Below are 12,380 nucleotides of genomic sequence, written 5' to 3' on the forward strand. Positions count from 1 at the left end.
TGCAAGTTCCCCCACCTAAAATGATGACAGAGGTCAGTAATTTGCACCAGAGGTACACTTCAACTGTGAGAGACAGAATGTGAAAAAAAAATCCATGAATCCACATGGTAGGATTTGTAAAGAATTTATTCGTAAATCAGGGTGGAAAATAAGTATTTGGTCAATAACAAAAATACAACTCAATACTTTGTAACATAACCTTTGTTGGCAATAACAGAGGTCAAACGTTTACTATAGGTCTTTACCAGGTTTGCACACACAGTAGCTGGTATTTTGGCCCATTCCTCCATGCAGATCTTCTCGAGAGCAGTGATGTTTTGGGGCTGTCGCCCAGCAACACGGACTTTCAACTCCCGCCACAGATTTTCTATGGGGTTGAGGTCTGGAGACTGGCTAGGCCACTCCAGGACTTTCAAATGCTTCTTACGGAGCCACTCCTTTGTTGCCCGGGCGGTGTGTTTTGGATCATTGTCATGTTGGCAGACTCAGCCTCGTTTCATCTTCAAAGTTCTCACTGATGGAAGGAGGTTTTGGCTCAAAATCTCATGATACATGGCCCCATTCATTCTGTCCTTAACACGGATCAGTCGTCCTGTCCCCTTGGCAGAAAAACAGCCCCATAGCATGATGTTTCCACCCCCATGCTTCACAGTAGGTATGGTGTTCTTGGGATGCAACTCAGTATTCTCCTTCCTCCAAACACGACGAGTTGAGTTTATACCAAAAAGTTCTACTTTGGTTTCATCTGACCACATGACATTCTCCCAATCCTCTGCTGTATCATCCATGTGCTCTCTGGCAAACTTCAGACGGGCCTGGACATGCACTGGCTTCAGCAGCGGAACACGTCTGGCACTGCGGGATTTGATTCCCTGCCGTCGTAGTGTGTTACTGATGGTGACCTTTGTTACTTTGGTCCCAGCTCTCTGCAGGTCATTCACCAGGTCCCCCCGTGTGGTTCTGGGATCTTTGCTCACCTTTCTCATGATCATTGTGACCCCACGGGATGAGATCTTGCATGGAGCCCCAGATCGAGGGAGATTATCAGTGGTCTTGTATGTCTTCCATTTTCTGATGATTGCTCCCACAGTTGATTTTTTCACACCAAGCTGCTTGCCTATTGTAGATTCACTCTTCCCAGTCTGGTGCAGGTCTACAATACTTTTCCTGGTGTCCTTCGAAAGCTCTTTGGTCTTGGCCATGGCGGAGTTTGGAGTCTGACTGTTTGAGGCTGTGGACAGGTGTCTTTTATACAGATGATGAGTTCAAACAGGTGCCATTCATACAGGTAACGAGTGGGGGACAGAAAAGCTTCTTACAGAAGACGTTACAGGTCTGTGAGAGCCAGAGATTTCCCTTGTTTGAGGTGACCAAATACTTATTTTCCACCCTAATTTACGAATAAATTCTTTACAAATCCTATCATGTGAATTCATGGATTTTTTTTTCACATTCTGTCTCTCACAGTTGACGTGTACCTCTGGTGCAAATTACTGACCTCTGTCATCATTTTAAGTGGGGGAACTTGCACAATCGGTGGCTGACTAAATACTTTTTTTCCCCACTGTAAGTGATTTTTCTCCCAAGCCAATTACAATCATGGAGAAGCACACTTTGCAACTGTTTACAGTAATAAATTTTTCAGGCCTGGTTTAAAGAGCTGATTGTTAAATCATGAACTCACAAAATATCACCATGTCACCACCTCACCACCGGTGGATCACACCTCTCAGATGTTTTTTCCTCAGTGCACTGTAACAAGACGTAACCAACAAAACACTAATAACAATAACACAAACTAGGGCCCGTTGCAGACATGTCCAAGCATAAAACTATCCCTCTCTCGCTTACGAGAAAGAACACAAGCCAAAGCTCACTGATAAAATCAAGCTAGTGCTCAGCAAAACCAAAAAAATAAACCAGAAACTCACAGGAACGTTTTGCTTCCTGCCGAGACAATATTGTGTGGGAATGAGAACCTCAGGTGCCGTAACACCTTTTGTTCCTCCTTGTATTAAAACTCAATCACAGAAAATGCCGTACTCCAACCTAAACTTACACTATTAATTCATCATCTTCACTCTGTGCCACTGTTCCTCATCAGGGCTGTGTGAAGCACAGCAAAGAATTCAGTCAAAGCCTTGAGCCATAAACAGACATCACGCACAGACATTGTTTTCATAACCAAACCGTTTTAGACCTTATTAACTCTACATAAATGCCCTCTGGGTGACATATAACACATTCTAAGTTATCAATGGTAATCAATGGCTCCTCATAAAAATTATGTACTGGGATGTTTGTGTGCAGCATTTTGCATAACAGCATAAGCAAAGCATTCTTCATTGCATGAGCGTGTGTGTGTGTGTGGATCACTCCTCATTGCACAAGCGTGTGCATGTGTATGTGTGTGCATCATTTCTCAGTGAATCAGCATTCCAATGTGTGTATGTGTGTATGTGTGTGTGTGTGTGTGTGTGTGTGTCATTTCTCACTGAATCAGCATTCTAATGTATGTATGTGTGTGTGTGTGTGTGTGTGTGTGTGTGTGTCATTTCTCACTCAATCAATGAGTGCACATGTGTTCATGTGTGTATTTCACTTTATTCTGAATCTGTGTGTTTGTAGATGTATGTGTGTGTGTTCATCACTTCCCTGTTCTGGTGTTCTGGGTAAACCACAGCCTGAAGCATGCCCTGGGGTCCTGCCCTCCTCCTTTTCAGTCTGTTTGCGACCATTGCTGTTGCTGCTGCTCAAAGTTCCGTCCGTCCTGGTTCTGACCCCCATTGGGGCAGTCCTTTCTCCAGTGTCCATGCTCGCCGCAGGTGAAAACCTGCATCTTCTTCTGTGTGTTTTGTCCATTCTGAGGTGCCTTTTGACCTCAGTTACTCCTCCTGTCCCGGTCACGCCCTTTTCGCCGCCCGATCCTCCGTGTTGGTCCATCACTGTCCTGCACAGTGTTAATGCAAAGTTATCAAGGTCAGCATTGTTTTGCTCGGCCTTACTTTTCATCTGGGCTTGGTGGGCGTCTCGTCACAGCTCTGTCAGCTGACGTAGTCTGAGAATTTTCCCCCGTGTAGTGAAACGGGCCTTAGATTTAGTGCTCTCCGTCTCTGCTGCATGAGATCACATTCCTGCAGCACTGTTGACTTTTCAGGTCGTTGTTGTGGGTCCAGCTGTTGCAGCATTTGGTCAGTGTCACGTATGGGGGAGAGCAGGAGTCCAGTCAGCCTCGGCTTTCAGGGCGGCAAAGCAGCCTGTAATTAAGCATAAAGAGAAAAAACGAAAACAAAACAAAAACAAACACAAACAAAAACAAAAACAAAAACAAAAACAAAAACAAACAAACAGGAAAATTATGTTGTGTTGGCTGTGTTATTTAGACGGGGAAACAACGGGGCCAGGCCCTGTGTCAGCCTTCTCTCCCCCTTTTTTTTTTTTTGTTTTTTCTCACCATATAATCCACTCATGACCCACCAAGCTGACAGGACAACACAGGTACATGTTAAAATTCTTAAGATCATGTTTAAAAGCCCAAAAATGGAATTTTCTTTCATTCAGTAATCACTTTTATTAATCAATCAACAGAAAACATGTCACAATTTGAATCTTTTTACCACTAAATTTGTTGTGTCTTCCCTGGTTGGTTAGACCAGTGTTTCTTTTTTTTTTAGTTAAATTGTTGTCCTGCAACCCAGAGGGTTTCTTTGTCAGTAATGTATAAACTTTATTATTTAAGTATGTTAATTTTTTCTTTAACCTTGCTGGAAAATCTTCACATGTTCATGAGTGTAAGCTGTTTCTTCATTGCATGTGTGTGCATTTGTAGGCAAGCAGGTTAATTTTAACTTTTTCTCAAACTAGGCGTTACCTTAAAAGGAGCCTTTCTCTCACATTTCTCTGCTTGTGTGTGTTTTTGTTTCACCTTTTGTTGTGATGCTCCGGACGCCTTTCCCAACCTCCACAAGTTCGTTGGCCCCAATTTTATGAGTTAAAAACTTCTCTTAATTCCTCCTCGCTGCTGTCTGTTTCACAGCTGCGGATTCATGCTGGGTGTGGTTCCCATTACCTATAATTTTACTTCGGCCACTGTGCTTGTGGGGGCAGTTGGTCCAGGTCCGCAGTTTCCTGTATTGACACACTAAGAGATTTATTTAATTTCATTTTCATCACTGTTAAACAGATAAGCAGGCAACACGCCTACCTTGACAGCGTAAACTGCACGCCAGTCTCTCAACACATTCCTCTCTCTACTCCTCCATAATTCTCCACTACACACCTCTCACTATCTCTCCTTTTTATTTTTATTACACCACAGAGTCATACACCCAATTTAGCCCGTCTATCTCTATGTGGCTCCAAATTCCCTCATTATTTAATTTCACACTCGTCAGGGGACAGGCACACAACAATTTCAACCACTGAAACGAGGAATTCAACCTTTTTATATTTCACCTATGATAGAACTCAACCTTAGATGTAAAAGCATTCTCTTGTTCTATTCCAGAATAAATGTGAACCCGTGGTTACACGGCCGTTCCAGTGTTATTCTGGGGCTATGCAGGAGTCCTCAGTTCCCAAGTTGCCAACTTAGCATCCAGACGCCGCTGGTCCTGGCCGCGCGTCCACGACCAGGAGGGTCGCCACACCTTGAACAAAATTTCCACAGGTACACTAGGCGTCAACCTTAGATCTTAAAGCATTCTCTTCGCACTAATGTCCTCCTATTCAAACACATCAATCGTCACTGTCACTGTATTCACACTTCACACTCACAAAAAACACTCAGAGCGCACCTCACCCACAGCCAGAGCGCGCCTTACACACACAGCGTGTTTCACCATCAGTGAGACACACAGAGAGCGCTCCTCATCAGCAGAAATTTGCACAGAAACCTCTGAGCTCAACTGTTAAAACTCTTCTGGAGCACAACAACCAAAGATCAAAATACCCTTTTCTCTGCGCTTATGGCCGCCACAACGGGGCAAAGTCGCATCATAAAAGTGATGCCTGCGTCCCCAGAAGTTCTACCAGACACCATAAACCAGGTTTTTCTCTATGTACTTCTTGGCAAGTAAAATTTTACTTTGTTTATGACTGCAGCCCTCGTTGCACCACTGCACCACAAACCACCGTCTAACCTCTATTCAATGTACTGAAACCAGCACCAACCACTGCTGCACTTCCCGGCCGCACCACCGGAACACGCCCGTATCATAAACCAAAACCTACGGATGTGTTGCGCTCTCGCGTTGCCAGCGTCCAACTGCACCGTAAGCCAGCATCTGCTTTTCCTTAAATCAACTTCTATTTCATGGCCGCATCAACAAAAGACTCAACCGACATCATAACCAACTTCAAAACCTCGACTTCAAATGTACTGAACTTATGGCTGCGTCTCCAGAAGAAATTCTAATGTATTATTGCTACAGAAGCCAGTTTTAGACAAAATTAAATGTGGAAGGTAAAGTGGGCTGCAACTAGACCAACGTAGTGTGTTATTAGTATCTCGGTAGAAGCAGTTTACTGCAACTAGTCCAACGTAGTATGTTATTAGTATCTCGGTAGAAGCAGTTTACATAACACACTGGAATTCAGCCTCAACTTATGTTGTTAGTATCTTGCGCCAAAAACCAGACACCGACAAATTTACTGTGAAAATACATGTGACTCAGTGAACAGATTAATTTGGAAAGCCCAATATGCACATTTTGGTATAATACAACAGGCTGTGCTTACCTTTTTATTTTTGGACATGTCCTCTGTTCACCTTGCCTCACGATCTAACCAAAGGCCAAATCTGCACCTCCTCAGCACACCAAAGATCCGGGTCACACGGCACCAAGTTGTTGAAATCTCCCAATTCTTTGAATCTTTGGGCTGAAGGAAGGACAGTACTCGGTGTATAAATGCTCAATCAACAATCATTTATTTCCATATAATTCAACACTTATGAGCATTAGAACCATCATGATGGGGAGAGCTGCCTGCAGAGGGTCACAGCAAGTCTCAAAATGGTGACGGGTTACACAGCTCTTTATACTCTTCTAGTGGCCCCCACCTGGTCGTAAAAGCCCAAATATTCACATTCTTTCTCTCACGGCGCCTAAGTTATGACCTCGGCTCCCTGTCTTTCTGTGTGAAGTAGGAAGGGGGGTAAGGAATGTGGTTTTATCTCCTCTCCCCAGACACCAAGTCTTCTGCTTACAACCTTCTTCATATGATTCAGCAGTAAAACATGTCAAGAAACAATGTAATACATTCAACAGTGTTGAGTAATATAGGTCAAACAAATAGATCGAATGATTTTCCCACTCTTTTAGGTCAGAAGTATAATGCAAACTAAAACTACATACTAATCACACACTCTATATTAAAAGGTATAATATGATCTACAGCAATATCATAATTCAACTATTTTGATTACATCTATAAGGTAACATATAATAACATAATAATATCACAAAGTACACTGAGAGAGAGAGAGCTGTGCAGGAAGTAAACGTCAAAGTCAGAGAGAATTCATGACGATGTTCATCAAACGTAAAGCGTAGTTTGGATCTTCTTCTGCTGCTGGTTCACTCAGTTTTGGTTGGAGACAGATTGTTATTGTCAGGGTCCTGGGACTGGGCGACCCAGGATCCCTGAGCAGTCATGTATTATATTATTATTATTATTATTGTTGTGTATTTTGGTGTTGCTCCCCCTTCCCTGTGCTTGTGTATATGTGTGTGTGGGTGGCTGAGCACTTGTTTATAGGCGGCGTCAGGCCTGGAGGGTGTGGCCCTGCAAGGGGACTGGCCACACCCGAAGCCACACACCTGCTGCTGATCAGGCCTCGTCGGGGGAGCTACTTAAGAGAGTCTTGGAGCTCCCACCGGCGCGGGATCATTGCATGAGACTCCACGTTAGTCACCCTGTCTAAGTTTAGTCAGAAAGTGTATGCCTGCCATTTCTGAGTGTCCTGACAGCTGCGCTATTGTTTCCCGCAGGAAGAGCGTGGAAGGCACGGAGAGCAGCGAGCACCGGGGGGTGCTGACACGGGAGCAGAGAGCACACGGACTATTCACGGGAGACACGACACGGGAGTCTGGGAGAACACGGGGATTTATTGTTACGTTGTTTTCACTCTGTAAATAAACACTGTTTGTACATAGAGCACCGCGCCTGGGTCCTCCTTCCCCACTCCTTCCACGGTGTGCCATGCCATACCGTGACAGAATGATCCCGCCACTTATGGACCCAGCGGCCTCCGAGGAGAGGCTCAGGAGGGAAATTATGGACAAAGTGTACCGCATGTGTGACTTGTGGTGGGAGAAGCCAGCGGAAGGTTTGCGTCGCGCCGTGGAGAGGCGGCTGCAGGAGATGCTTTTTAAATTCCCCTGGCTGGTGGGCTCCCTTAATGCGGTGGTCCTGGACTTTCTACTTTCCACCCTCCACCTCCACTCTCCTCCTCAGGCTGCCCACCAGCTCGGACAGCTGGTGGATTCACTGCCTGAGACGCCGGCCCCGACGTCTACACGGAAACGACGTTCGCGCTGCCAGCGTTCCTCACCGCAGCCACATCCACGGTCATCTCAAGAGCCGGCTGTGGTGAGTAGTACGGACAATTTTCCATTTTCCTCACCATCTGTGTTTGTGTCTGCAGTGGACGAGCTGACAGCGCAGGTAACATCACCTCGGTCAGAGGTCTTCACACCACTCGCTGCTTCACCATCTGCGGTTGTGGCGCTGTCGTCATCTCATCCGCATGCGGTCATCCCTCAGCCATCTTCTCCACCAGCGGCAGCCTCCATTCCACTACCCACTCCAGCAGCCCTGTCCGGAGGGGGCGACCTCACACGCGTCCAACGCCTGATGGACTGGGTAACTCACACCACCAACGCAAGGGCAAGAGTGGTGGGGTTAAATGCCATCGAGGCAATCCTGGAGGGAAACCCCTACCTCGGCCAGCTCAAGGGAGTTTCCACCTGCCTTGGCACCCTGCGTAAAGCCCGGGGGGTGGTGCAAGCTCGGGAAACCTCAGACTTCGTCCAGCTGCAGCAGGAGCTCGGCATGCCCGAGCAGGAGCTCAGCGAGCCGGAGGAGCTCGGCATGCCCGAGCAGGAGCTCAGCGAGCCGGAGGAGCTCGGCATGCCCGAGCAGGAGCTCAGCGAGCCGGAGGAGCCCGCACCGCCAGCTGAGGAGCTCAGCGAGCAGGAGGAGCCCGCACCGTCAGCTGAGGCGCTCAGCGAGCCGGAGGAGCTCAGCATGCCCGAGCAGGAGCTCAGTGAGCCGGAGGAGCCCGCACCGCCAGCTGAGGCGCTCAGCGAGCCGGAGGAGCTCAGCATGCCCGAGCAGGAGCTCAGTGAGCCGGAGGAGCCCGCACCGCCAGCTGAGGAGCTCAGCGAGCAGGAGGAGCCCGCACCGTCAGCTGAGGCGCTCAGCGAGCCGGAGGAGCTCAGCATGCCCGAGCAGGAGCTCAGTGAGCCGGAGGAGCCCGCACCGCCAGCTGAGGAGCTCAGCGAGCAGGAGGAGCTCGGCATGCCCGAGCAGGAGCTCAGTGAGCCGGAGGAGCCCGCATCGCCAGCTGTGGAGCTCAGCATGCCCGAGCAGGAGCTCAGCGAGCCGGAGGAGCCCGCACCGCCAGCTGAGGAGCTCAGCGAGCCGGAGGAGCTCGGTATGCCCGAGCAGGAGCTCAGTGAGCCGGAGGAGCCCGCATCGCCAGCTGTGGAGCTCAGCATGCCCGAGCAGGAGTTCGGCGAGCCGGAGGAGCCCGCTCTGCCAGCTGAGGAGCTCTCGCTGCCGGCCGAGGAGGAGCTCTCGCTGCCGGCCGAGGAGGAGCTCTCGCTGCCGGCCGAGGAGGTCAGCGGACCGGAGGGACCTCCACGTCTAGCGCGGCCTCCTCGCCGTCCACGTCCGGTGCGTCCACGTCAGCGATCGGCGCGTCATGGACCTGTTGCCACGCCTCGCTGTTGCTCACCGGAGCAGCGACGTTGCCATCGGACCCGTGGCAGGCCGCCGGAGGGGCAGCGCCGCCGCCACCGGACCCGTGGCAGGCCACCGGAACGGTTCCACCGCCACCGGACCCGTGGCAGGCCGCCGGAGGAGCAGCGCCGCCGCCACCGGACCCGTGGCAGGCCACCAGAACCGTTCTGCCGCCACCGGACGCGTGGCAGGCCACCGGAACCGTTCCACCGCCACCGGACCCGTGGCAGGCCGCCGGAGGAGCAGCGCCGCCGCCACCGGACCCGTGGCAGGCCACCAGAACCGTTCTGCCGCCACCGGACCCGTGGCAGGCCACCGGAACCGTTCCACCGCCACCGGACCCGTGGCAGGCCGCCGGAGGAGCAGCGCTGCCGCCACCGGACCCGTGGCAGGCCACCAGAACTGTTTTGCTGCTGCTGCCAGACCCGGGGCCGTCCGCCGGAGCTGCTACGTCACCGCCGTTGGGCTCGAGGTAGGCCCCCTGAACTCTCTTGTTGTGTTGATGGGCCGCCTGTGACTGTTTGTGGCGTCTTTTCGTTTTCTTTTTGCACCGCTGCGGGATGCGCGGTCTGACTCTGAGACTGTGGACTGGGTCGGTTTGTGGTTTTGTTTTGCTTGTTTTGGTTCTGGCCCTCCGTCCTGGTTCCCCCAGCCGCCCGCCCTGGGTTGGTTGTGCTGTTTTTTTGTTTTGGTTTTGGGGTCGTCGGGAGCCGACCCTTAGAGGGGGGGTACTGTCAGGGTCCTGGGACTGGGCGACCCAGGATCCCTGAGCAGTCATGTATTATATTATTATTATTATTATTGTTGTGTATTTTGGTGTTGCTCCCCCTTCCCTGTGCTTGTGTATATGTGTGTGTGGGTGGCTGAGCACTTGTTTATAGGCGGCGTCAGGCCTGGAGGGTGTGACCCTGCAAGGGGACTGGCCACACCCGAAGCCACACACCTGCTGCTGATCAGGCCTCGTCGGGGGAGCTACTTAAGAGAGTCTTGGAGCTCCCACCGGCGCGGGATCATTGCATGAGACTCCACGTTAGTCACCCTGTCTAAGTTTAGTCAGAAAGTGTATGCCTGCCATTTTTGAGTGTCCTGACAGCTGCGCTATTGTTTCCCGCAGGAAGAGCGTGGAAGGCACGGAGAGCAGCGAGCACCGGGGGGTGCTGACACGGGAGCAGAGAGCACACGGACTATTCACGGGAGACACGACACGGGAGTCTGGGAGAACACGGGGATTTATTGTTACGTTGTTTTCACTCTGTAAATAAACACTGTTTGTACATAGAGCACCGCGCCTGGGTCCTCCTTCCCCACTCCTTCCACGGTGTGCCATGCCATACCGTGACAGTTATGGCCCGTCTAGGCGCGGCCAGACCACAACATAAAGGGTGATCCATCCGCGTCCAACCCCAAGTAGCACGTCACACACTTAATAATTTTTAATAGTGATTTATTTACAATGAGTGCAGTTAAACAAAGGAAGGGAGCATATCATAACTTCAGGGTGAACCCAAGGCCAAAAACACAGACATAAGGTAGCCTATCTCAGGAATAAATACAACTTACCTACGCAAAAAGAACTAACTCAAACGACAATCACTTTCCTCCCTGCCTAACAAAAACAGGAGAAAACTGATCAAACAAAAAGGTGGTCCACTCCTACATGCTCTTACATTAACCAACATAGTGACACAGTTAACGGTCTGCCGGTTGGGTTGGGCCAAGGTTGAATGACATGGCAGTCCCTGGCGGTATCTTCTTATCTGCTGCCAGCCATCCACCCTGGATGCACCAATCATGGAGGAGCACCTGCACACTCAAATTTACATATAATTACGACAACAGTCGTAACACTGATGAAACCTGAAGCTTCAGGATCTGTGAGCTGTCCACTTTCAGCCCCGACGGCGTGTCCGTGTACGTGCCGTAGAGTGAACGATCCACGCTCTGTGTTTCCATCATTGTGTGTTTAGCTGCTCTCATTTACTGTTTTATCTGTTTGGTTGTTGTTGAAATACTTTTGGGAGCTTTAACCTGAGATTCTGGCAAAATACATTTATATTAAAAATCGATTCAGGATTGAATGAATCAACATCGCTTTATTCAAATTAAAACCATTTAAATAGGAAAATCAATTTTTTTACACCCGCCTCTAATGCTGGGTAATGTCAGCTGGTCCATGTGCAGCTGGCTGTGAGGCTCAGGGAGCGTCTACAAAGTGCAACACTGAAAGAACATCATCCATAAATATTGAGTAATAACTGGACTCTCATACAGCGAGACTCAAATGCCTTTAAACATCAGCTTATCCTGCTGATCCAAGTCCAACACTGAGTTTGTAAAAACATGTTAGTCAATCATTTTGTTTGGTTTCTGAGGAAAATGATTCAATAACTTGCTGCTAATACACAACATTTCATCACATTTCCTCATAACCCTCTTTTGTCTGACCATTTGATCCCATTTGAATTTGCAATAAAGGATCCACAGAGTTTGGTGACAATAATGACAGTAGATGTTTGTGTGAAAGTGCTGGAAGCAAATGAGTGTGTGATGTTCTTTCAGTGTTGCACTTTGTAGACGCTCCCTGAGCACTGGTCTCACAGCCAGCTGCACATAGAGACCAGTGTTGTTAGTCCAGGTCAGAAGATGACTTATTGGAATGAAAATGAGCTTGTAGTTTGTCTGCTTTAATAATGTGACTGGAAAAAGGTGTTGGACTTCAAATATGTCCATTTCTTTCACACTTCACCTTTAAAAGTGAAGCCTTGTGGTTCCTGGAAGGAAAAACACGACTTTTTCAAGTCTTTGTCCTGTTTTTATGAGAAATGTACGACTTTAATGTGAAACATTCAGAGTTTTTTCTCTTGTTGTGTTTGTTTGAAGCTGCTTCCTGTTGGCTTCAGCTGTTTGGAGTTTCCATTTTCTAAACTTCTACATTCTGAACCTTCTTCAGCTCTGAACAGATGATGAAACACTGAATGATTTCAAGCTCACACTTTGTCTAATAAACTTACATCTTTCATTCTTTATACAGATTGGAGAGCTGTGGTTTGTCAGAGATCAGCTGTGATTATCTGGCAGCAGCACTGAAGTCCAACCCCTCCCATCTGAGAGAGCTGGACCTGAGCTCCAACAACAAGCTGCAGGATTCAGGAGTGAAGCATCTGTGTGGTTTCCTGGAGAGTCCAGGATGTGGACTTGAAACTCTGAGGTCAGTCAGCATGTTTTAGTTGTGCTGAGATGAATATGATGTGAAAGTTGTGCTGACACTAAACTGCAGACATCAGGCTGATATTATACTGATCCACACTGAGGATCTTCATGGTAAAGTCTGTTTTCTTCTTCTCTGGTTTAGTCCATTGACTGCAGCAGAACAATGTTCACATTTCAAACAGTGAGACTCAACGTATGGCCCG

General features: G+C 48.7%; 2 protein-coding genes across 2 annotated transcripts in view; both read left to right on the forward strand.

Moving 5' to 3' along the window:
- The window catches only part of LOC113017667 (NACHT, LRR and PYD domains-containing protein 12-like), a 174,693-nt gene that overhangs the window by 150,790 nt on the left and 11,523 nt on the right, over positions 1-12,380 (forward strand). The window contains exon 7 of the mRNA XM_080298038.1: positions 11,999-12,175. Within this exon, the coding sequence (XP_080154164.1) occupies positions 11,999-12,175 (177 nt within the window). The remainder of the gene's footprint in view (positions 1-11,998; positions 12,176-12,380) is intronic.
- Positions 6,617-10,247, forward strand: LOC145425150 (uncharacterized). Its single transcript, XM_080298109.1, has 3 exons — positions 6,617-6,907; positions 6,993-9,996; positions 10,082-10,247. Exon 2 carries the CDS (start codon positions 7,204-7,206, stop codon positions 9,538-9,540), a length of 2,337 nt encoding a protein of 778 aa, XP_080154235.1. The 5' UTR covers positions 6,617-6,907; positions 6,993-7,203; the 3' UTR covers positions 9,541-9,996; positions 10,082-10,247.

This window comes from Astatotilapia calliptera, chromosome 3 (assembly GCF_964374335.1).
Source record: "Astatotilapia calliptera chromosome 3, fAstCal68.1, whole genome shotgun sequence".
Classification (NCBI taxonomy): Eukaryota; Metazoa; Chordata; class Actinopteri; order Cichliformes; family Cichlidae; genus Astatotilapia; species Astatotilapia calliptera.

Bases quoted from the DNA above. Each gene is read 5' to 3' on its own strand.
- LOC145425150 (XM_080298109.1), top strand. From the start codon at position 7,204: ATGCCATACCGTGACAGAATGATCCCGCCACTTATGGACCCAGCGGCC.